The sequence below is a fragment of the Eumetopias jubatus genome, unplaced genomic scaffold (genome assembly GCF_037043125.1).
Source record: "Eumetopias jubatus isolate StellerSeaLion01/CBP00866 unplaced genomic scaffold, mEumJub1_p1.0 scaffold_2, whole genome shotgun sequence".
In the NCBI taxonomy this organism is placed as follows: domain Eukaryota; kingdom Metazoa; phylum Chordata; class Mammalia; order Carnivora; family Otariidae; genus Eumetopias; species Eumetopias jubatus.
This window is the reverse complement of record NW_028274808.1, coordinates 122,384,249-122,411,387: the sequence shown is the minus strand read 5'-3', so window position 1 is coordinate 122,411,387 and position 27,139 is coordinate 122,384,249. Positions and strand designations below refer to the sequence as shown.

At 36.4% G+C, this 27,139-nt stretch overlaps 1 protein-coding gene and 1 pseudogene across 1 annotated transcript in view; both read right to left on the bottom strand.

Moving 5' to 3' along the window:
* Positions 1-8,708, bottom strand: part of STPG2 (sperm tail PG-rich repeat containing 2) — a 517,945-nt gene extending 509,237 nt beyond the window's left edge. The window contains exon 1 of the mRNA XM_088020218.1: positions 8,600-8,708. Within this exon, the coding sequence (XP_087876344.1) occupies positions 8,600-8,708 (109 nt within the window). The remainder of the gene's footprint in view (positions 1-8,599) is intronic.
* A 7,686-nt stretch (positions 8,709-16,394) lies between these two features.
* LOC114220119 (omega-amidase NIT2 pseudogene) lies at positions 16,395-17,212 on the bottom strand (annotated as a pseudogene).
* Between the last annotated feature and the right edge of the window lie 9,927 nt (positions 17,213-27,139).

Genomic DNA, 27,139 nt, shown 5'->3' with positions numbered 1-27,139 from the left:
TTCAGTATAATAGAGGCCATATATGAAAAACTCACAGCTAAAATCATCCTTAAATGGGGACAAACTGAGATCTTTCCCCCTAAGGTCAGGAACAAGACAAGGATGTGCACTCTCACCACTTTTATTCAATATATACTGTAATCTTAAGCCACAGCAATCAGACAATACAAAGAAGGCATCCAAATTGGTAAGGAAGAAGTAAAACTTTCACTATTTGCAGATGATTTGATACAATGTATAGAAAATCCTAAAAACTCCACCAAAAAACTGCTAGAACTGATAAATGATAATCAGTCAAGTTGCAGGATACAAAATCAATCTATAGAAATCTATTGCGTTTCTTTTTTTTTTGAAATCTATTGCATTTCTATACACCAATAATGAAGCAGCAGACAGAGAAATCAAGAAAACAATCCTGCTTGCAACTGCACCAAAAATAATAAGATACCTAGGAATAAACTTAATGAAAGCAGTGAAAGACCTTTACTTCAAAAACTATAAAACACTGATGGAGAAAACTGAAAATGATACAAAGAAATGGAAAGACATTCCATGCTCATGGGTTGGAAGAACAAATATTGTTAAAATGTCTATACTACCTAGAGCAATCTACACATTCAATGCAATCCCTATCAAAATATCATCAACTTTTTTCACAGAGCTGGAACAAATCATCCTAAGATTTGTATGGAACCAGAAGAGACCCCAAATAGCCAGAGGAATGTTGAAAAAGAAAAGCAAAGCTGGTGGCATCAAAATCCTGGACTTCAAGCTTTATTACAAAACTATAATCATCAAGACAGTATGGTACTGGCACATAAACAGACACATAGATCAATGGAACAGAATAGAGAGCCCAGAAATGGACCCTCAACTCTATGGTCAACTAATCTTCCACAAAGCAGGAAAGAATATCCATTAGAAAAAAGACAGTCTCTTCAACAAATGTTGTTGGGAAAATTGGACAGCCACAAGCAGAAGAATGAAACTGGACCATTTCCTTACACCACACACAAAAATAGACTCAAAATGGATGAAAGACCTAAATGTGAGACAGGAATCTATCAAAATCCTTGAGGAGAACACAGGCAGCAACCTCTTCGACCTTGGCCACAGCAACTTCTTGCTAGGCACGTCTCCAAAGGCTGGGGAAACAGGCAAAAATGAAGTATTGGGACTTGATCAAGATAAAAAGCTTTTGCACAGCAAAGGAAACATTTGACAAAACCAAAAGACAACCAACAGAATAGGAGAAAATATCTGCAAATGACATAACAGATAAAGGGCTAGTATCCAAAATCTATAAAGAATTTATCAAACTCAACACTCAAAGAACAATAATCCAATCAAGAAATGGGCAGAAGACATGAACAGACACTTTTCCAAAGGGACATCCAAAATGGCCAACAGACACATGAAAAAGTGCTCAACATCAGTCGGCATCAGGGAACTACAAATCAAAACCACAATGAGACCACCTTACACCAGTCAGAATGGCTAAAATTAACAAGTCAGGAAATGACAGATATTGGCGAGGGGGTGGAGAAAGGGGAACCCTCCTACACTGTTGGTGGGAATGCAAGCTGGTGCAGCCACTCTGGAAACAGTATGGAGGGTCCCCAGCAATTCCACTACTGGGTATTTACCCCAAAGATACAAATGTAGTGATCGGAAGGGGCACCTACATTCCAATGTTTATAGCAGCAATGTCCACAATAGCTAAACTATGGAAAGAGCCCAGATGTTCATCGACAGATGAATGCATAAAGAAGATGTGGTATCTATATACAATGGAATACTACCCAGGCATAAAAAAAAAAAAAAAAAAAAAAAAAATGAAATCTTGCCATTTGCAACAACATGGATGGAACTAGAGGGCATTATGCTAAGGGAAATAAGTCAATCAGAGAAAGACAATTATCGTATGATCTCACTGATATGTGGACTTTAAGAAACAAAACAGAGGATCATAGGGGAAGAGAGGGAAAAATAAAATAAGATGAAATCAGAGAGGGAGACAAACTAAGCATAGGAAACAAACAGGGTTGCTGGAGGAGAGAAGGGTGGCGGGATGAGATAACTGGGTGATGGACATTAAGGAGAGCATGTTATGTAATGAGCCCTGGGTATTATATAAGACTGATGAATCACTGACCTCTACCTCTGAAACCAATAATACATTATATGTTAATTGAATTTAAATAAAAATAAATATTTTTAAAAAAGAACACTAAAATATCTATTATAAATATTCTCCATATGTTCAACAAGGTAGAAGAAAAACGAACATGATGAGGAGATAAAGGGAAGATATAAAAATACCAAAATCAAACATCTGAAATGAAAAGTACACTGGTATGGGGCACCTGGCTGGCTCAGTCAGAAGGGCATGCGACTTTTGATCTGGGGTCATGAGTTCAAGCCCCACACTGGGTATAGAAATTACTTAAATAAAAATTAAAAAAAAAAATACACAGGTAGAGTTAATGACAAATTTTACGTGAGTTAATAACAGATATTTTTTCTCAATTTTTAATCTCTTTAAAAATAACTATTTAAAGCAAAAAAAATTTCAAATTATTGTGACATTATAGCATATATAGAAGTAGAGTATCTGACCACAATAGCACAAAAGATGAGATGGGAGAAATGGAAGCACACTCTTGTAAGGTTCATATATATATGTGAAGTAGTGGTACAATATTATTTGAAGGTAGACTGTGATAGGTTAGAGATGTATATTGTAAACCCCAGAGCAACCACTAAAAAATAAAGAAGTATAGCTAGTAAAGCAATAGTAGAGGTAAAAACAAAATCATCTAAAAAAATAAAAAAACAACTAAACTCATTCAACAAAGGTAGGGATAAAAGAAAAGAGAAACAAAGAAGAGATAAGATAAATAGAAAACAAATATCAAGAGAGTAAACTTAAACACAACAATATTGATAATTAAATTAAATAGAAAAGTTCTAAACACCCCATATAAAAGGCAGAGGATGTCAATTTGGATAAAAAAGTAAGACCTAACTTTATGCTGTAGACAGAAAACACTCATAACACATAAAGACATAGAAGTGGTTTTTTTTGTGGTTTTCTGTTTTTTTTTTTAAAGATTTTATTTATTTATTTGACAGAGAGAGACAGCAAGAGAGGGAACACAAGCAGGGGGAGTGGGAGATGGAGAAGCAGGTTCCCCGCTGGGCAAGGAGCCCGATGTGGGGCTTGATCCCAGGACCCTGGGACCATGACCTGAGCCGAAGGCAGACGCTTAACAACTGAGCCAGCCAGGCGCCCCTAAAGACCTAGAAGTTAAAAATAAAAGAATGGAAAAGATATACCATGCATCCATGAATCAAAGGAAGCTGAAGTGACTACATTAAAATCAGACAAAGCAGATCTTAGAACAACGAATACTAGAGATAAGAGAGACATTGCATTATGATAAAAAGGTCACTTCATCAACAGGATTTAATAATCCATAAAGATCAGCAAGGAAATAATTGCCATAAAAATCATTATAGTGTTTACCTGTAGGGGAGAGGAAAGAAGGTATAATTGAAAGGGAAATTGGGCAATGTTATATTTCTTGAGTATTTACTTTTGATGTCATAATTTTTATGCAATTTTCTACATAAGTGTTAAATCTTACAAGTAAAAGTTTTTTGAGTTTAATTTAGGTTCACACAATATGAGGTAATGTGAGATAAATATGAAAACTAAGAAAGCTAAGTTCAGACTAGTTCTTAGGCAGATGTCCTAACACCATGGCAGAGATTCTAACTGAATCTACCTAAACAAGTGTGAAATTAATTGCAAAATACTGAAATTCATAGAAAAATGGAAAAGAAAAAAAACAAACACACAATAGCCCTATGTATTCAAGAAAGCCAGTACTCATTAAATTTTCATTGAAGCTTTCCAAAATTAATTATATAGAATCTTTCATCAATAAGCTAAAAGTTTGGGTTTTTTTAAGAGATTTTATTTATTTATTTGACAGAGAGAGACACAGCAAGAAAGGGAACACAAGCAGGAGGAGTGGGAGAGGGAGAAGCAGGCTTTCCCACTGAGCAGGGAGCCCAATACAGGGCTCAATCCCAGGACCCTGGGATCATGACCTTTGCCAAAGGCAGACGCTTAACAACTGAGCCACCCAGGCGCCCCAATAGGCTAAAATTTATATGAAATACTGACCTCAAGTAAAACCACAAGAAAATTAAAGTGTTTATACTGATTAGCTCCATGAAAGAAGGACTGGTCTGTTTTATTCATAACTGTACACATAATGTTTACATTTAGAGCGGCAAACTGTCCTAGCATGCTCAGGACATAGAACTTTTAGTGCTAAAACCAGGACGTTCCCATATAAATCAAGATGTTTCGCCACCCTATCATAGTGCCCTGCATATTAGTCAATAAATATAGAATTCATAGGTGATATTCTAAACCACACCTTTAGTCATTCATTCAACAATAGTGAATGCTTTATTGTGTGTGGAGAGAGGCAGTGAGGGTATAATAACGAATAAGCTAAAACTCTGGCCTCCAATAGTGGGAAAGCCAGAAAAATAAATAATTATACTACAAACAGTGTTGCCAATAATTAAGGTATAAAATATAGGAGAAGAAGGTTCTGGGGAATTAGGGTCAGTGGAGTATGGGACATACGGATATATTGGCATGTGAAGTGCCAACTATGAATAATAAGTCAAACTGTCAGGTAGAAAGAAGAAATTAAGAATAACAGTGAAGGAAATACTTGAAAAGAAAGAAAGAAGTTCAGTTTGGGAAATATTGAGTTTGAGGCACCAACAGCAGAAGATAAATCAAACTGACATTAAGCAATAAAAGATAGTCCATTCTGAGAAAAAAGGTGGGCAGCATGTGATTAAAGGGCAAGTTCTATAGCCACAGCTACTGCCACAAAACAAAAAGGTCATTCTTCATACAAAAGCAATAATGAGACTTTTGAAACATACTCATCTTCAGGGACATCAACATATACAGCAATCACATATATATAGTTTATTTAAACTTAAAGACAGATTGCATTTCCTGAGATGGTCTCCCTAAATTCTGACTGGCTAATAAGATAAATCATTATTGGTGGCATAAGCTCATAGGCACAAGTGCAAGACCATGGACTGCTCATGTTTCTGTGGCAGGTAAAGCTAATCACTCCTCCGTCAAAGAAGAAATCTGGGAAAGAATATATTTAGGAGCTGGTGTTACCCAGCTTAGATAACTGATATAGAATCAATATAGATAACCAATATACAGCTGATGTAGGGTGCCATTTATTATGTAAATCAAGTTCAAAAAGCAATTAAATTCTCCTTAGTACAATATGCCAGGAAAAGTCACGTTACTAAACAGACTGTTTTTATATTTTACTAGGCTGGTTGTCTCTGGAGAAAATTTGCTTTGATGAGAAAAAATATCCTTCCTTCTTAGATAAATGTGAGAAAGTCAGGAATAGTTCTCAATAATTGGAATTGGAATATCCATTCTCTCTCCTACTCATGAAATCAGAGCAGCTCAGTCCTGTTCTTTTTGGGCTGCAAATCCTGGGTTGAAAAGAGTCTCTCTGATTAAATGGCTGAAGGCTGAGGCAATGAAGTTTGCAGACTGGGGTGAAAAGAGTTTCCTGAGGAAAATGTGAAAATAATACACTGGAGGATTGACCAAGCAGGCTACAGTAGTACGAGAGTGGTAATTAGGAAAGAGAAAAGTTGGGAATAACTAGTATTTGCATCTATCATTTGAAGATCTAAGACTCTAAGCTCCTCTGCTCTTCTGTGGTTCAAGGTAACAAGTTATATAAAGTCCCAACATCTATTCTTCCTACATCATACTCTATAAAATCTACCTGACCCTTAACTGAAATAACTGTGTATATTTCTGCACAGACCAGTGTTTGCTGATCTTAAAGAGGGGTAAAATAGAATGAACCTAGGAAAGAGATAATAGCTACTTTTAAATTATCCAGTAGAGAAATGATACTTGTACCTTCTATTAATTATCAGCATGTTGTCACTGAGTATTGCTAAAACAGGGCTCAACAGGATGCACCTGCTTTGAGTGGCCAAGCATAGAATTTCCTAGTTTCTTTCACAGGTCAGTAAGGCAAAATTCTATAAAACAGTAAAAGGAGGGCCTTGCAACACCCCACTTACTGCTCTCTAAGCAGAGTTCACATAAGTCATGAAGTGAGTTTTTAATTCTGCTATGTGTAGCTCATTAGACTTTTTAAAAATTTTATTCCAAGAATTACCACTTGTTTATTTTTTTTTTAATTAAGCATCTACGTGTTATGGTATTGAGCTAAAAACTGAGGGTAACAGTAAAGATCATGGCTATTGCCCCCAAGAGAATCACATGTAGTGTGGCAGCCAGATAAGTTAACAGATAATTAAGATATAGTATCAAAGTGCTATGAAAGGGTCATTAAGAAGTCAAAGAAAGATTTGAGGAATAGTAGAGTCAAAGAACAATTTCACTTTTCCTGAGTCTAAAAGAGTAAGTAGGACTCAGCCGGATGAGGAAGGAAGAGCATACTAGGCAAAGTATCAGCAGCTACAAAAGCATGGAGGTGAGTGAGCATGAACTTCTAGAAAATGCAAAGTTGAAACTGCTGATATGTATGTGGAGTAAGTGTTGGGTATAGGTGAGAGAGAATGTGGGAGGCCAGGTAAGGGATCAGACCATGAAGAATCTTATTCACTATGCTAAGTAGTTCAGATTTTAACCTTAATGTTAAAAGGATTTTTTTTAAACAAATAACATAATTATATCCTAGGAAGATCATTTTAGCTATGAGAAAAGCTGAAAACTGAAATAGAGGAAAACAGCAATATTTTATTGGTTTAATTCAGAATAGAAATAATGAGCCCTAAACAGTCAAGGGAAGTTACATGAAGACAGGGAACTAATTTAAGAGACAACGAAAAGATAGAATCAATAGATCTTAATGATCAATGAGTGTAGTCAGAGAAGTCTAGAATAATTCCAAAGTCTAAAATTTATAATTGACTGATAGGGAATTTTTCAAAGGGGCTAGTAATGATGGGGGACATGATGAACTCAGACACTTGGGAGTTCCAGATGTCGGAGACTACCCAGATAAAGATGTTCAAAACAGTAATGGCAATAAGAAGGCCCTAAGATCAGGAGAAAGTTCATCTTAGAGATATAAATCACCTATATCTCTAAAGACTTTCTTCTGGGATTCATCAGAATCAGAATAGGGATAGTAGTTAAAGCCATGGATTTGAACAAGAAAGTGCACTAGAAAAGAAACCAGCAAAGGACAGAAAATACACTATATCAACATTTAAAAGACCTTTAGAAAAATAATCACCTGACAATGAAGACAATGAAGGATTGATTGTTGAGAGAAAAAATGATTGCCTTATTCAACATTTAATACATATTAATGATTAGGTCCTAACCATGCATCAGGCACTGTTTCAAGACAGTTACAGGAAAAAGAACCAGGAAAAAATGATGATGTTACAGATACCAGGGGAAGAAATATTTCTAAAGACAGTGTTCAGCTGTGTCAAAATAAAATAAGGATTGAAAAGCATCACAGGTATAAGTATTTTGGGCAGTGGTTGGTGGTTAATACATCGTTAGGGAGGTTAATGTCTCTAACAACTCAATTGTATTAAATACAGACATAGGCTCCAAGAACACTGATATTGATATCAGATGCTGAAAAGCAGTAAAATTCAAAAATTAAAACAATGACAAATCTGCACTCCACCCAAAGAAACTTAAATCAACCTAATATGTCATCAATCATGTAAACACAAGTAATGGCATTTGTTTAAAATAGAGTGTAACAATAGGGGAAATGCAGATTAACAAGGGAAAAACTATAATTTGGATGGTAGTAAGTGCCACAAAATCATCAAATTAGAAAAAACAGAAAGCAAATTATAAGTATTTGTTAAATGCTTCCCCTAAGTCACTAACTGCAAATTAGAGAAAATTATTGCAAGTAATTATTTAAATTATCCATTCCCACTCCATCTCTCCAAGTATAGCTTCCCTTCCCCTCCCCCACGCAAAATGTGGGCTCTCATTAGTATGTTCAAAAAAGAAGATGGATATGGCCAGTTAGGATATTTTCTATCAAAAAATACACGGGACTATCGTTAAATCATAATACAAAATAGAAATATAGAAGTTACACTTTAGTAAATTAAGTCTCTCTGGTTAATGGTAGCAAAGGTGTGTGAAGCAGACAGGATTACAAACAGCAGATGGTAAGAAATAACACAGGATTTGGGACTCATATAGTCATCAGAGCCAGGAAATCAAAATCCGAGATCTAATCTGTACAATTCAAAGTAGGATGGAGATAACCATTGTAGCATCAAAAGTCCTAGCCATACGCTTACTGACCTTGTGAAATGCGACAAATGATTTTACCATTTATCACCTGTAAAATTAGGAGAGTTTTTTCCCTGCCTATTTTATGTTTTGTTACACTTATGAAGTGGTACCATTATGTTTAACAAGTACACAGAAGCGGGCCTGGCTGAAAGTGAGGTGCTGGTCACAGAAGGCTTGCCTTTCCCTACCTCTCACCTGTTGCCTGCTCCTTCAGGCAAGGTACCCGGTAGGTTCCAGGACCCACATGCTCTTCAGTGCTGCCACCTTCAGCCAATCTGAGCAAGCGGGGAGCTCGATCATACATAATTGTGGGAGGGTGGGACGCGGCGGGAGGAACAGCAGCTGTAGAAGGGTAAAAACAAGGTGACTAGAGGTGTGGAGCAAAAGGAAGCTGACGACAGTCTGAAGAAGGTCGAGCAGAACTTGAATAAATGGACGAACTACCATAGAGGCTATTTCCCACCTGCTCGTTGGGGTCAGATTTTCCCTACGTCCATTTATGGCCCGGTGGTAAAGTGAAAGGGAGAGTGACCAGGGATAAGATAACCCGCACAACCATCTATCTGTTCACCAGGTGAGAGTGAGGTACTCCGTCAAGAGAAGAGATTAAAAAGTACGCGCCAGTCCCTGTACTTCCGGTCTCCCCTCCGCCCATTTCTCTCCGCCCCGGAAGTCTCTAGGAGCGAGGGGTCGAAGTGCTCCTCCCTGGCCAAGCTCTCGGAACTTGCGCACGGAGCCGCGGACGTCCCGCCTCCTTCCGCCCTACGCTCAGCGCGTACTGAACAGAAGAGCCAGGGGAATCTGAGAGTTCTTCTTGCGGCGCCAACAGCTTTTAGTTTTGTGCTCGTGGGAAAAGCTCTAGGAAACACGTTAGAAGGAGTTAGAGCTCACTTGACCATGAACCCTTTCCGCTATAAACCAGTTAGAGCGACAGGGAAGACACTAGCAAAAACTGTGAAAGAAAAAACCATTCTCTCCAACTTGCTGAGTTCTGCAAGCTCAGCACCCACTCCTACTACAACTACATTCGCACCCTCAAAGGAAAACACCTCTGACTCTATCGTACAGATAATCCAAACTACGAAGAGAATCTCAGGAAGTGGTGGTGACAAGAAACAGTGAACCCGAGGAAGGAGAGGAAAAGCTCACCAACCGAAGCAATGCAAAGGCCAGGTAACAGAAAGCTGTGTTTGTTGTCTCATGCCAGGCAACGGCAACATTGACTCCTCACTCTTTATAAGCAAGGGCTTGAGAAAGCCCAGTCCACCCCCGCAGAACCAATGGGTCTCTTAACCTTAGACCGAAGGAACCTGGCTTGTGCAAAGGTCTTAAGGAGTCTATGTCAGAATCCACCTTAAAGTGGTCTCTGGCAGTTTTTTTCAGCAAGAATCCCTTCCACATTCTAATCGCCCTTAAAGGCTTAAATAAATACTGCCTTGACCGTGCCTCACCCCCAAATGAGCTACAGTACTTTAACTTGTATCTACAAATTTTTACAGTTTTTATGTTGTGTAGAATATGATTTGATACCCAATTCTGTGGGTCATTTATTGTGACAATTGTTCCATATAGGTTAGAATGCTCTCCATACAAAGCTATCTGCTTCTAAAGGATATATCTGTAGTACCTTTTTCTTTTTCCTGCTCAGTAGCTAGCTGAATAATTTTTACTTAAAAAACACATATTGGCATATATATATATATATATATATATATATATATATATATACACATACACACACACTATAGACTGCTGCTAGGCTATGGGGATACAAAGATACAACAAAGTTCAGCCTCGGGCATTCTTTACAGAATGGGGAAAGAGATGTGTATTAGTCATAATATGAGGTGACAAGAGAGATGTATAAAATAAAAAAATACTGCAGGACTTTGGAACCCACCTCTTCCTACTAAGAAACTAGATGCTGATCCATAATCCTTTCTCGTTGACTTCGTTTCTCCTTGCATGCTTGCAGAAAGCCTCATAGTTTTCTCAAAGTTATTTAAACTTTATTTTCCCAAGCTTCAACAGATACCCATTGAGATCTAGAACCCACTTACTATTAGATTTTATGATACACTATGAAAAGAGTCACAGAGGCAAAAAGAGAAAAATCTATATGCTTTGAAGGATGATCCAGTGGTGCTGTAAATTAGCTTTCTATTGGTGGACATTCCTTAAGGACTTCATTTTCCCTTGACCCAAACAATAATAGAAACCCAGAAAGCAAATTCAGGTCTAGGCCATCTTTGTAGTAGACACTGGTGTGGACTGACAACCTCCTTCTGGCTGTTCATGTCTGTTGTGGCCTTGATTACTCTTTCCTTGGACAGATTTGGGTTTGAGATTGGTAATGGAAGTGATAAAGCAGAGTTTATCTCCTTTTTATCTTGACTTTATTTTTGGCCAGTGAGCCTAACCTAATTTAGACGGAAGGAGTTCTTCATAGAGTCTATCCTAGCTCATTTGCAGATCTCTAAGCAGGACTTTGTGACCTTAATACCTTTGTACCAGCTACAAATACAGTGTTTTTCTATCTTGCCTTCCTCCTTAGTGCATGTTCTTTTCTAAAGGACCTCACAGAAGGGTAGCTGATGAATGGCAGGACTCTAATGTTGCTGGGTCTTGCAGTCAGATCCTATCTAAATAACACACCTCTATATCAAAATAAAGGTACAACCTCTACAATCTTTATAATTTTTTAATACTTGGAGTCTCTCAGAATCTCCATTCTTAACACAGAGTCTTTTAAAAGTTTGTAGTGTGAAAATCCTTCCTCTATTTCCTTGGTCACTGTGGCTGTTCTTTCCACCTTTCCCAGCTATTATTTCCTTCTTATGATTCAATAACAAGAATGATACACCATATTTCAGAATTGGAAAATCTTTTTAAATGAGAACAGTAAATCTTTTTCATTATCTCTCATTGCAGTATTTCCTGAATAGTTTAGAATGAATGTGCTGCAGAAAAAAATACATTAACACAGACTTATAATTACATATAAAGACAAAATGAAGAATTTGGCTCAGCATTTCTCAGTTCCTGCAAAATAGTCTTAATGCTAATTAACCACCTTATACAACTATTTCCATGGTATTAGTAAAAAATGGAACCTATGTTTGAACTAAGATTTATTTGACTACAAAATTTGGGTTCTTTCATTCCTCCATGTTGGCTACCACTAGAAAAAACTTTAAAATGAAGTTTGAATAAATCAGATTGATTCCTTATCAAATATGTTAGCTACAGTGAAGAACTCCATAGTCATCAATTTTTCCTTATAACATTCTGAGGATTAAGTAGATAGCAGGTGATATCTGGAGTATTGCATGAGATGTGGGAATTCTGCCTTCAGTAGCTTTAAATACCTTATAAATATTATAAAACAATTTGTTTTGAAAACTAATTTCTTCAGCCCATTATGATTTGGTTTCCATTGTTTTGCTTTTTGTAAAAATAAAAATCAAATAATAGTAATACTTGGTATGTATTATACAACAGAATGTATTTTGTCAATGTTATTAGTGGTCACATTGTAAAGTGATATGCATTCAAGTTAAAATGGTAAAAATACTTATATGATCATTTGAAGCTTACAAGATATATTTTATGTTCGGTATTTTGTTTAATATAAATTTGTTTCTCTAAACTGCAGACTTAATATGATTCTGAAATATCAGAATTTCATGAAATGTGTTTTAAAAATTATACCATGTTATCAGTGACCACCTGATTTTTTTCACTTACATTCATTGAGCACCTATTATATGCTAGCACTGTGTGAAACACCTTATATGAATAATCTAAATCATTTCTCATATAACTCATGAGGTAAGTTCTATTAATATCTTTATTAGTATGCTGAAAGCCATTAAATTTCTCACCCAGTATCACATAGTTAATGAATAACAGAGCTGGATTTCAAGCTAGTCAATTTGACTCTAGACCTGTTTTCTTCTTCTTCTTTTTTTTTTTTTTAAGTATGCTCTAATGTGGGACTTGAACTTATGACCCCGAGCTTGAGACCTGAGCTGATATCAAGAGTCGGACACATAACTGACTGAGTCACCAGGACCCTTCTAGACCTGTTCTCATAGCCATTATAAGGGACATATTCCCAACTATGCCCTACTTTCACACCCAATAATTTTTTCCTCAGTTCTTATTTGAGATTGGCTATATGTTTGTTAATTCATCTAAAAAAGGAAGACTGGAGGTAGTCTTTCAGGGGTGATATGGTGACTCCTTGATGGCAGGGAACTAGGATGCTCTATTATGCTGCTCCATATCTTGATATATGCCTCCGAGTCTCAGCTGAGCTCATGGTCTAAAAATTATCTGCTAGAGTTCTAACCGTTATAAGCAGCAGGAAGGTAAAATAAAAGTATGCCCTCCTCCCTTTCAAGGAGACTTCCCAGAAGTAACACATAGAAAATATGTGCTTACATTTCATTGGCCCAAATTATGTCAACAGGCACATATAGCTATAAAAGAGCCTAGGAAACATAGCCTATCTCTGGGTATCAGGTTCGATGACGAAGGAGAAGGGAGTCCATGTAAAGAAACACTTCTCAGTTTTTTCCACAATAGCCCTTTTGGGAAACCTTTCTCTCCCTTGGTGTCTGAGGTACTATACTTTCCAGGTTCTCATCATACTGTCCTTTAACGGCATCTACTGTCTCCTCTAATTTTGGGGGTTTTTTTCTCTCATTTTTCTTTCTCTCCCATCTTCACTCTTTCTCCCTTGGTAATCATTCATTCTCAAACCATGTATCCTCTTTGAGATTCAGGCATTTCCAAGTGTCTGCTCAACATTTAAATATAAGTGATCCACCATCACTTCAAATTAAATATTCTCAAACTTTAATTCATTTTTTCTCTGGAAGGCCTGATCATACTCCTAATCTTCTATTTCTGTTCAGAAGAGCAATGTCCTTCCATACATAAGGCTTAAAACCTCTTAGACTACTTCCACTCTTTGTGCTCCCACATCCAAACAGCTGCCAGTTCCACTGTTTCCACCTGTGATCTGAAATCCACGCCTCACTGCACTCTCGCTGTCATTTTGTTGATGCGCTCAACCCTGCTGATTTGGTGCATTCTAACATCTCAACTGGAATGCCTTTGATAACCTGTCTATTACAAGTTATCCCACACACTACAGTTAGGTTAATCTTCCTAAGTGCAGTTTTGAAAATGTCACTCTCCATGCTCACAAATCTCCTATTGCTACTGTGTAAGTTTGGCACTGGGTGTTTCAAACAAGCCAATCTACCTTTCCATTTCTTTTTTTTTTTTTTAAGATTTTATTTATTTATTTGACAGAGACAGAGACAGCGAGAGCAGGAACACAAGCAGGGGGAGTGGGAGAGGGAGAAGCAGGCTTCCCACTGAGCAGGGGAGCCCAATGTGGGACTCGATCCCAGGACCCTGGGATCATGACCTGAGCCGAAGGCAGCCGCTTAACTACTGAGCCACCCAGGCACCCTGCCTTTCCATTTCTGTATCTTCCAGCACTCCCCAATCACACACGTTACATAATGTTAACAAAAACCTTGCCCTTTTCATTTCTTTGCTTTTGTTCAAGACTTCATCTCTGTCTGGAAATGCCCTTCCTTCACTTATTATCTATGAATGTTAAAATCTAGGGAACATCATTTTTTAATTACAGCATTTAGATAGCACATTTTAAAGAGTACATTTTTAATGGTTTTTGAATTTTTTAAAAGGATAGTAAAATATAAAATGAAACACCAGCAAAGCAATATTACTTTTGATACCAGGTTACTACTTTAAATTTAATGAGAACCAGAATTTGTAAATTTATGAAATAACAAAGGAGTACTGGCTTCTCTTTGAGAAAAAAAAAAATGAACCATGCTTATAGTAATTATTCATCTCCTAAAGGTTTTCACAAACATCCACATTTGCTGATAGTTTTTGTTGCTTTTTTAAAAAGTATTGTTCTAGGGGCACCTGGCTGGCTGTCATTGGAGCATGCAGTTCTTGATCTCATGGTTGTGGGTTTGAGCCCCATGTTGGGTATAGAGATTACTTAAAAATAAAATCTTTTTTTAAAAAAGTATTGTTCTGGGATGCCTGGGTGGCTCAGTCAGTTAAGTGTCTGCCTTCTGCTCAGGTCATGATCCCGGGGTCCTGGGAATGAGCTCCACAACTGGCTCTCTGCTCAGCAGGGGGCCTGCTTCTCTTTCTCCCTCTGCCTGCTGCTCCCCCTGCTTCCCTGCTTGTGCTCTCTCTCTGACAAAAATAAATAATTAAAAAATTTTAAAAAAAAACAAAACTATTGTTCCTAGGATCTCCTGGGTGGCTCAGTTAGTTAAGCATCTGCCTTGAGGTCAGGTCATGATCCCAGGGTCCTGGGATCAAGCCCCACATCGGGCTCCTTGCTCAGTGGGGAGTATGCTTCTCTCTCTCCCCCTGCCACTCCCTCTGCTTGTGCTCTCTCGCTCTCAAGTGAATAAATAAAAATCTTTAAAAAAAAAAAAAGTGTTGTTCTATCAGATAGAAGGAGACCAAGAGGAAAAGTTTGGTAATTAAAGGAGCCAGCTTTCCAGAGGTAGTACCAAGAGTCACAGAGCTTTCCACTTGTTAGAGTATATTAAGCATATCCATACTAGTAAGCACATCTATACAAAAGTACCAATTATTAATATGAAGACATATAAGATCATATGTCTACATGAAAACATACTGGATCAAGAGAAGTAGAAGATAAGCCACAGACTAGGAGAAAATATTTGTGAAAGGCACATCTGATAAAGCACTATTATTCAAAATTTTCAAAGACTCTTAAACTCAACGGTAAGAAAACAAGCAACCCAATTTAAAAATGGACAAGAGACCCAAATACTTCATCAAAGAAGATATACAGATGGCAAATAAGCATATGGCAAGATGTTTGACATCACATGTCATCAGGGAAATGCAAATTAAAACAATAAGATACTACTTATGTTGGGTTCTCCAGAGAAACAAAGCCAATGAGATATATATATATGAGAATTATTATAGGAATTGGCTCATGAAGTTATGGAGGCTGAGAAGTCCTACAATCTGCCATCTGCAATTTGGAGAACCAAGAAATCTGATGATATAATTCAGTCCAAGTCCAAAGGCCTGAGAACCAGGGAAGTCAATGGTATAACTCCCAGTCCAAGGTTAAAGGCCTGAGAATTGGGAGCCACTGCTCTTAAGTCCCAGAGTCTGAAGGCCCATGAATAAAGGGTTCAGATGTCCAAGGGCAGGAGAAAATGGCTATCCCAGCTCAAGAAGAGAGAAAATTTACCCTTCCTTTGCTTTTTTGTTCCATTTGTTCCCCCTATGGATTGGATGATGCCTGCCCACATTGATGAGGACAGATCTTCTTCACTCAGTCTACTGAATCAAATGCTAATGTCTTCTAGAGACACACCACAGACAAACCCAGAAATAATGTTTTACCAGCTTTCTGAACATTCTATCTGAACAATCTACAAAAATTAACCATTATATCACTACACACCTATTAGAATGGCCAAAATCCAGAGTACTGACAATACCAAATTCTGACAAGGATGAGGAGCAATAGGACGATTGCTTATGAGAATGCAAAATGGTACAGCACCTTGAAAGACAGTTTGGCAGTTTCTTACAAAATTAAACATACTCTTATCATACAGTCCATCAATCATGCTCCTTGGTACTTCCCCAAAGGAGTTGAAAATTAATGTCCACGTAAAAACCTACACACTGAGGTTTATAGCAGCTTTATTCTTTTTTGGGGGGGCGGCGGCAGGTGGTCCTTTTTAACTATTTAGTGTGATGTGAAAGATATGATGTGCTGATGCTCCATCATCTCAATAGAGAGTTCCCAGGAAGGGAAAAGGCTGAAATTTAAAAAAAAATTTAAAAATGCTTTTAAAGAATTCAGCAGGGAGTGATTACACTGCAGAAACATATCCTGTTTCATGACATTTTAGAAACCTAAACCTTAGAGCATTCTTGCCTCCACTGCATATAGGTCTGATCATTTCTGGCTAAAAATGGGGATTTGCTGGCATATTTCAGCCAACTTCTTCAGGTCTGTATCTGAATACACGATTGTTTCTTTGGTGCCAACTTTGGCAAGGGCCTCCCCCACCCTCCACCAAGAAGTTGCAAGTGTTGTGTTCCCAGGTGACATAGGAGGCTTTATCATCCTGAGCAGGAGGTGCCATGGCTACATACGCATGATTATCTAAACAGCCCAGCCTCATTGAAACAACTCCCAATGGGCTGATCCAGAAGTAAAATTAAAAGCTCCAGGATATACCAATAGCTGCCAGCCCCTCTGTACATAGATTTGTGCAAGCTTTACAAAGCAATGTCATAGCAGATGCCCTGGCCCACTCTGCAGTAAGGAGTATCAAATGTGGAAAAACTATCACCAGTACTCAATGTTTTAGATTCTTGAAATGTAATTTTCCCAGGAACATCAAAACAGATGGAGCTTTCTGTGCTCTACCAGTAAAGTTCCATCAGGCCTAAACAGCATAATCTCCCAGCATCCTCTTCAAGAATGGAATCTCCAGTGAGATATATGCTGCACTCCTTTGCTACTTCAGAAAGCTGTGTGGATTCACCAGGAATTTTCTCTGCATATTCAGGAAAATATTTCATGCCAAATGGAGAATTAAAGCATTCTGGTAGAGAAACTATTTTGGCTCTTTCTGTTGCTGCCTCCCAGACAAGGCCCCAAGCTTGACTGAGGTTACCTGATTTGATGAAAGAAACCTGAAGTTGGATGAGGACCAAATAGAAAGTGGCCATGACTCTCCCAGGTAGCACCATGGGTGGTGCAACAAAGCAGAAGTCCCTGGGTGGAGAGCCTATAGCAGCTTTATTCTTAATTGTCAAATCTTGGAGGCAAGCAACACATCTTTCGGTAGGTGAATGGATATATTGCAGTACATCCAGGCAATGAAATGTTATTCTAAACATCTAAAAAAAAAGACATGAGCTATCATGAAAAACATAAAAGAAACTTAAATGGCATATTACTAAGTGAAAGGAGCCATTCTGAAAAGGCTACATACTGTATGAGTCTGGAAAAGGCAAACTATGGAGACAAAAGATCAGCTATTACCAGTTGTGGAGTAGGGAGAAGAGATGAACAGAACACAGGATTTTAACACAGTGAAAATACTCTCTATAATATTATAATGATGGCTATATGTCATTATACCTTTGTCCAAATCCATAGTAAATGCAACACCAAGAGTGAACCCTAATGTAAACTATGGACTTTGGGTAATTATAATGTGTCAATGTAGATTCATCCTCAGTTTAAAAAAAAAAAAGAAGTACCATTCTGGTGAATGGTGTTAATAATTGGAGAGGTTATGCATGTGTGGGGGCAGGGGGCATATGGAAAATCTCTGTACCTTCATTTCAATTTTGTTGTAAAACTAAAAACACTCTTAAAAAAAATCTTTTTTTAAAAAAAGGATATGAGAAAAATGGATAGAGAATTAGCTGATGATATCCATTTACCCCACTGTACTGTCATTATGATTCTTACATATGTAAAAAGATGCTCAATAAATTTTATTAAATTAAATCAAATTTCCAGAAATTTTAGTGAAATAATGTGGTTTTTAAAAAGTTAATTGAAAGAATGAGTCTTAGGGAAGCTAGAAATATAGTAACTTAAATATGACCTCTTTCCCCTCAACTACAAACTTTAATATATCTTACACTCTCCTAAGTAAAACCATTTCTGAGTTCTCTGGGCAGCCAGGTACAGGTAAGGGCTTGGGTTCTATGAATGCTCCAGTAGGGAAAGTAGGATGAGGGCTTCCTTCCAATAAGATAGGCATCATCTTCCACCACTTCCAAGATTTCTATCACTGAAGGTGCCAGTGGGGTGCCACCTGACCCCAGTAAGCTAACAAATCAAGATATAATACATCTAAAAATTAGATATATAATAGATTTAATACATCTATGTAATCATCTAAGATGATATTCATAGAGAGGAAGATTTTTCAAAATAAATAGAATTCAGACCACTTTCTATAGGTGCTAGCAGAGACAGACGACAGCTAGTAAAATAATAAGAGCACTTGAGAAGGTTAAGTATAGCACAGGAAAGAGATTCTGAAGCTAAATATATGATTTCCCAGCTAACAGTTACATAGATTAATTGAAAGAAAGGTTAGTCATTATCGAGACCCAAATGAGGTTGAGAGACCAAGTGGAAGCAATATGTCAAAACAGAACAAAAGAATATAAAAACACAGAAATCTAGAGGAACAGATAAGAGACCTGGAAGACAGATCCAGAAGAATGAATATGCAAATAATAGGCATTCTTTTTTTCTTTTTTTTTTTTTAATAATAGGCATTCTAAAAGCAGAAAAGATAATTGGGGCATGTGAGGAGGTTAAAAAAAAAAAAGGAAAAAGAATACTCAGAATAAGACCTGAGTCTTCAGATTAAAAGGACAAAGATTGAGTTAGTATTAATGAGAAATGACATACATCTGGACATAGCTGAAAAATTCTTATGGAAGAGACAGAATACTTATAAAAGGAAAGGATCATGCTCGCTTTGGCAGCACATATACTAAAATAAAGGGAAAGGATCAGAATGAAATTAGAATTCTCATTTTCAACACTGTAACATCGTAGACAAAGGAAAAACATACGCAGATTACTAAGGGAAAAAAAGTGGACAGAAACCAAAGGAGCCTATGCCCAATAATAATTTTGTTCATGTGTCAGAGCATAAGTAAGATGTGTGGATATGTGAGATTTTAGAAAGTAATATTTATTATTCATATATAGCGAATGAAGAGACTCATGAAATGGCTGTAACCAAAAAAGAAATTATGAAATTATATGAAAAGCCTCAAGGTAATGTGTTTTCTTTACACAATAAAGATAGGAAATAGTGTTGGTCAATGAACATTTTTGGTAAATATGTCATAATTATACTTGAATATTAATACACAATAGCAGACTGACCAAATACAACTGTTTGTATATATTCTAAGTAAGGACTCTAGGAACTAAGATGACATAGCTGATGAAAAACTAATTTGCAGTCTGACAAATTATATAGAAAAAACTAGGAATTGGGGGATCTAGAGGAAGAGGTAACACAAACTGTCGTGGGGGTCATGGCTGATGAGAAAGAGAAGAAAAGAATAAAGAAAATGAGAATATTCTAGAGGCTTCATCTTACCTTGGAGAGTGACCAAGAGAAAAATAGAATGTTTTAGTAAGAAAAATAACTGTCTTATTTTCAAGTAATAGTGAAGAAATGTGTCAGATTTGGGGCACAGGAAAGGAGAGGTAACCAGTAATAGAATGAAAATCTTATAATAGAACTTCCACATTACAAAAAAAAAAAAAAAAATGGAATGAGTAATCACGAAATCAAGCCAGCATAAATGCATAAAAGAAAAAAAATGTAACATGAATAATAAAAATTAAGTTAAATGAAAGAAAGAAAATCAAGCATAAGATCATTGCACTGAGTGTAAAGCATTAAATTATCCCATTAAAGATAGAGATAATCAGACTGATTTCTTTAAAAATCTCAAATAGGGGCACCTGGGTGTCTCAGTCATTAAGCATCTGCCTTTGGCTCAGGTCATGGTCCCATGGTCCTGGGATCAAGCCCTACATCGGGCTCCCTGCTCAGCAGGAAACCTGCTTCTCCCTCTCCCATGCCTCCTGCTTGTGTTCCCTCTCTTGCTGTGTCTCTCTCTGTCAAATAAACAAATAAAATCTTTTAAAGGAATAAATTAATTAAAAAATAAAAATCTCAAATAGATGCTACTATTTACAAGCATCACTAAAACATACTGACAATAAAGGAATGGGGAAAAGATACCAGGGAAATTCAGACCGTATTGAAGTAAGATAACCAACTATGAGAGATTAAAGGTTAAAAGTACCAAACAAGACTAAGCGAGATACCAGCTACTGATAAAAACCAAGTTTATGTGTACTGTACCCTTTAAACTTACACAGTGCTGCATGTCAATTTTATCTCAATAAAACTGGGGGGGAAGTTTATGAAGATAATACAACAGTAGCAAAACCATATGCATCAGATATTACAGTGTTACATAAAGCAAAAGCTCCTAGAAATGCAAGGAGAACTTGATCAAAATACAATAATAGTGGACACGTCAACGCACCTCTTTCAGAATTGGATAGATGAAAAATAAGTTGTGAAAAATAAAATCATTAGCCTTGAGGGGCGCCTGGGTGGCTCAGTCATTGCACGTCTGCCTTCGGTTCGGGTCATGATCCCAGGGTCCTGGGATCGAGCCCGGCATCAGGCTCCCTGCTCCGCGGGAAGCCTGCTTCTCCCTCTCCCACTCCCCCTGCTTATGTTTCCTCTCTCACTGTATCTCTCTCTGTCAAATAAATAAATAAAATCTTAAAAAAAATCATTAAACTTGATATACAAAATCTTCTATCTGACCGCAAAGAAACGTTAACAAATTTTAAAATACGAAGTTATCACGAAATGCCAAGTATTTTGTGTAGATATTCCCTTCCTAAAGGAGAAGGAATATTCCTTAAATGTTGAATTTAACACACCAACATCTCTTAAAGAAGAACAAAGAAAAAAGAAAAGGATAACAAGGTAAGTCTTTTTTTTATAATTTTATTTTTTTAAAGATTTTATTTATTTGAGAGAGAGAAGGAGAAAGAGAACATGAGAGGGGGGAGGGTCAGCAGGAGAAGCAGGCCCCCCACCGAACAGGGAGCCTGATGTGGGACTCTATCCTGGGACTCCAGGATCATGACCTGAGCCGAAGGCAGTCGCTTAACCATCTGAGCCACCCAGGTGCCCCAGAAAGTCTTGAAACAAAGAAAAAAGAATAACTACAGTTATTCCCAACAAATGCCACCACAGCCGGGAGATCAAATTAACATCAACAGTGATTAGTTGTGTTGACAGTATGTACCTTTGATATGACATGCTGAAAATAGCACTGTACCATTATGATCTTCCCCAAATACTCATAACCACGGTCTCATTATGAAGAAAATAGACAAATGCCAATTGAGGGAAATTCTACAAAATTCCCTGACCAGTATTCCTTGAAACTGTCATTGTCATCAGAAACAAGGAAAGTCTGAGAAACTATCACAGCTAAAAGGAGCCTAAGGAGACACAACAACTAAGTGCAATGTAGTATCCTAGATGAGATCCTGGAATAGATAAAGGATACTAGGTAAAAATTAAAGAGGGGAGGAGGTGGGGGGATAGGTTAGCCTGGTGATGGGTATTAAAGGGGCACGTACTGAATGGAGCATTGGGTGTTCTATGCAAACAATGAATCATGGAACACTACATCAAAAACTAATGATGTAATGTATGGTGATTAACATAACATAATAAAATATTTTTTAAAATGTAAAAAAAAAAAGAAATCCAAATAAAGTATGGATTGGTACATACCAATGTTTCAATATTGGCTCATTATTATAGCAAATATATCATGCAAATGAAAGATGTCAGTAAGGGAAATTGGGTGTGGGATATAGAGAGGGTATCTCTGTACTTCACACTTTTTCTGGAAATCTAAAACTGTTCAAAAATAAAAAGTTTATTTAAAAACAGGCATAAGGTGTGCCTGGGTAGATCAGTTGGTTGAGCGCCCTGCTCTTGATTTTGGCTCGGGTCACGATCTCATGGTCGTGGGATCCAACCCCACATAGGGCTCCTTGCTCAGTGGGGAGTCGGCTTGAGATTCTCCCTCACCTCTCCCTCTCCCTCTGCCCTTCCCCCCACTCTCTCCTCACCCTCTCCCTCTGCCCCTCCCCCTACTCATGCGTGTGAGCGCATGCTCTTTCTTTCTCTAAAATAAATCTTAAAAAAAAAAAATAAAAACAGCCATGAATACCAGTTGAAAATCATAGCTAAGTCTTATATAACCTAAAAAAAGATAATTAACAATATTATTTCAAATATTCCATATTATAAAAATAGAATCCTCTCATTTTCCTTCATGAAACCAACATAACTTTAATACCAAAAGATGCTCACGATTCTACCAAATTCTACCAAATAGTTAAGCTCTATAATAAATATATTTGCAAAAATTTTAATGAAATGATAGCAAATAAAATCTAGCAATGTCTTTAAAAGATAATACACTAAGACCAAATAGGTAAATTCTATGATTGCATGGATGATTCAACTTCAGAAACATAATTATTCACATTAACAAATTATCAGCAAAATTAATATATGTTCATATTAATAGATGCAGAAAAGGCATTTGACAAAATCAAAGAGCAGTTCCTAAAAAAAATTGTACATGTAATGGAAATTGGAGGCTACTATTTGAATATAATAAGGAATACTTAACAGTATTCTTAGAAATTAGAAACAGAAAATACTATCCTCAACAGCAAAACACTAGAGCTATTTCAATTAAAATTAAAAAATAAATGCTTCTATCATAATTATTATTTAATAATACAATAAAATAAAGTAAAATAACTGGTATTAAATTGGAAAACAAGACAAAAATATCTTTTTTTGCCTCTGATGTGATCAGATAAAATAGCATGGGAAAATGTATTAAATTTACCCTAGAATTAATAAGAAAAATAAGTGAAGTGGCCAGGTTCAAGTTAAATATATAAAAACCAGTAATTTTTTATCCAACCTAACAAGTAACTAAAACAGAAATTGAAAACAATTTCATTTACAATAATGACAAAAATCATATACATAGAATTATGCAATAGAAAAAGCATAAAACCTAAATAAAGAAGATATAAACAAACAGAAAGACACCAAAGTTAAATGGGAAAAAAAAATCATATATATATCAATTCTCCCAAAATTATTATGTAATCTTACACAATTTTAATTAGAATCTGAGTTGATTTTTTTATATAATAAATGTGGCTGAATGGAGAATAATAGAAGGAGAATCATGAGGAATAACTCCTATTACCAAGTATTAGAAGATATAGTAGCTATAAACTACTATAATTAAATTAGTGTACGATTGGCCTAGAAATAGACAAATAGATCAAGAGAACTAAAGAAAACTTCCAGAAAATTTTCCCAGTATATGTAGACATTTAATGTAAGACAAATATATTTTAAGTGAGAAATGAACTTTTTAATAAATTCTGCTAACAAAACTGACTACTCATTTTTTTTTAAGATTTTATTTATTTATTTGACAGAGACACAGTGAGAAAGAGAACACAAGCAGGGGGAGTGGGAGAGGGAGAAGCAGACTTCCTGCGGAACAAGGAACCTGATGCGGGGCTCAATCCCAGGATCCTAGGATCATGACCTGAGCCAAAGGCAGACGCTTAATGACTGAGCCACCCAGGTGCCCCGGACTACCCATTTTATAAGAAAATAAAATTTATCCCTATAATGCACTTTTAAAAAAATAATTTACAGATGTTTCAAGATGTAAATGTAAAAAATGAAACAAATTCCTGCGTAGAAATCTAAAAAAATCATATTTATGGGCAAGGGATGACTTAACCCCTAGAGACAGAAACTAAGAGAAAAGATAGTCATTATATGAAAATATCAAAATTTCAAAGGAAATGTGAGGAAAGGCATATCAGAGTGAAGTGAAATACCACTTTTTAGTCACAGAATGGCAAAAATGTAAAAGACCAATAAAAACCTATCTTCTGAGAGGATGCAAGAAAATATAATTTCATAATGGATGGTGGAAATGTGAATTAGCACTTTTTGTAAAACTATTTGTGAATATGCCATAGATATCCCATAAAAATTAAAAATTCTATCATAGGACACCTGGGTGGCTCAGTCAGTTAAGCGTCTGCCTTCAGCTCAGGTCATGATCCCAGGTCCTGGGATGGAGCCCCACGTCGGGCTCCCTGCTCAGCAGGAGCCTGCTTCTCCTGCTCCCTGCAGCTCCCCCTGCTTGTACTTTCTCTCTGTCAAATAAATAAATAAAATCTTTTAAATAATAACTAAATACTCTATCATAAAATGATATACATACATGCATACTTATATCCATATATTTAAACAAATTTATTTTTGTATTGTATAAAATGTCAACAACAAAAAATAAATGAAATGCCTATTAATAAGGGGAATAACTAATTCATGTCACCATGAAATATTATGCAGACATTTTAAAGATTGAATTAAAGTCATTCCAGTTACTTAGCATGATTTCCATGAGGTATTGTTGAGAAGAACAATATTTAGGAAAATATACAAGACATCATTTTTCTAAAACCTAGAATTACCCCCCCACCCAAAAACCCCTCTTTACATATTAAATGTACATGTGCATATATATTTATGTGTATGATTATATAAGCATGGAGAAAATATGAAATGATGCATGTTTGGGCATTAATAGATTACCTACAATGGGGAGAAAATGTGGGTGAAGGAGGAGAAGAGTGAGGAAGGAATAGATAATGATCACATTTATTGTTTATAATATGAGGGAAATGCTTCAGGATTATTTAATAAAATTTAATGTATGAAACTTCGGTTGAGAGAGACAAAACAGGGAAAGAAAGCAGGCAGAGCTGTGAAATGTTTGTATTTTAATGCCATGAATGAGGTAAAGCAAGAGCATGGTAAGAGGTAAATCAGGTAGTGTTTGCAGTAAAGGTTGCAACACACATGCATACTTGGGCTCCTTTGGGAAATATGCATCATCCCACCTGATTCACATGACAGTGATGAGAAAAATCCAATGCCAGATGAGGTAAACAGTGACTGGAGGCAGAACCATATGTGGTTTAGTGAGGTCCATCATGGGAGAAGATGTGGAGAGGCAGGTGGAGAGGTTTTCCTGCAAAAATGTGGAGTCATGAAGGAAATTAAGTTATATAAAAATGGGTTAAATGAAGTTTGCACCCCGAGGAGTTTTTCAGGAAGGGACAGATAACATGTTTCTATTACTAACCTTGACCAAAATCAATCTGCATAATAAATCATCTGCCGGAAAGTGGTGGCAACTATTCATTCTTCTGATACTCTGAAAATTGGGTTTGAGATAGAGGCCAATGCTGTCCCCTGATCCTTAGGTTGCTCTCCCTGTCCTTATGGTGGGTTACCCTGAGTCCTCCTAGAATGGATAGTTCCAGTTAACAGTTTACTGATAATATCTTTTAGTGGTGTGAAAATAAGGCAAATAATACCAAATGCAATACTTTTGTTTTAGATAGTGTGAATGAAATGGTAAGGTATTTAACTTTTTCTTCTAAAGGATTTAACTTGTAAGTAAAGTATTTAACTTTTTCTTCTAAGAAAGTAAAAGACTAAAAAAAAGACTAAATGAAGTTTTTTTAAACTATGGTGTGTGCATTTTAAAGATTAGAAATCAGTAAATTTTGACACATCTCATCATTTAAAATCAGTACATTAAAAATGGAAACTACGTGGGGCGCCTGGGTGGCTCAGCTGGTTAAGCGACTGCCTTCGGCTCAGGTCATGATCCTGGAGTCCCAGGATCGAGTCCCACATCAGGCTCCCTGCTCAGCAGGGAGTCTGCTTCTCCCTCTGACCCCCTTCCCTCTCGTGCTCTCTATCTCTCATTCTCTCACTCTCAAATAAATAAATAAAATCTTTTAAGAAAATTTAAAAAATGGAAACTACATGGTATTGAGGTCAAAATCTTGCATGGCTCAAATTATAAATTGTTAATAAAAAATTTAAGAATATATTTACATGGCATTTTAAAAAACCTGCTGTCTTGCATAATGGTCCCAAAGGAGCTTATTCTAGTTTCAGAAGATTTTCCATTGTTAGAATTCTATCTTAGCACTGTATAGTGTTTTACTTATGTAGTTATATTCTTCTATTATATATGCAGACCATGTTAAATTGATTTGCCACTCTCATTCATTAAGTAAATCTTCTGACTAAAATCTCAGTGCTTTAAAAATAATTACCTTTTAAGGCTGAATATTACTCAGCCTTAAAAAGGAAGAAAGTCCTGTCACGTGCTATAACATGGATGATACTGAAGGACATTATGCTAAGTGAAATAAGCCAATCACAAAAAAAAACAAACACTATATGATACCATTTTTATGAGGTATCTGAAGTAGTTAAATTTATAGAAACGAAGAATGGTGGCTGCCATGGGCTGGTGGAGGAGGAGACGGGGAGTTGTTTATGTATATAGAGATCTGTTTGGAAAGATGAAAAAGTTCTGGAGATCCTTTGCACAACAACATGAATATACTTAACACTACTGAGCTGTACACTTAAAAAAATGGTTAAGATGGTAAATTTTATGTGTTTTTTTCTCCACAACGACAAATAAAAAGTAAGGTAATGATCTTAAATTATGTGAGTGCTTGTGAAATCTCAAATGTGTTTGATGAAATATACTTTCTTCTCATGGTTGTAATATAAAAGATTTGTTGACAACATGTCTTTACCCGGGTGAAGGAAAATTCTATTCAAGCCCAGTAAATAAGGAAACAAGTATTTATTAATTCCCTATTATGAACAAGATATTGAGAGGTATGCAACACATTTTTGTAGGTACATAGATATAGATATACAGTTGTTGATGCAAGTCCTAAAAACATTAATAAAGTGGCAATTCAAGATACAAAAAAATGTCAAGAAAATAATAGAAGTCACGAGATGGTACATGATCAATAGTTAAGTGAAGGTTACTAGATAAAAGAAATCTTTAGCCTAATTGAACAGGCATAGTAACCAACACAAGTGATCTGCA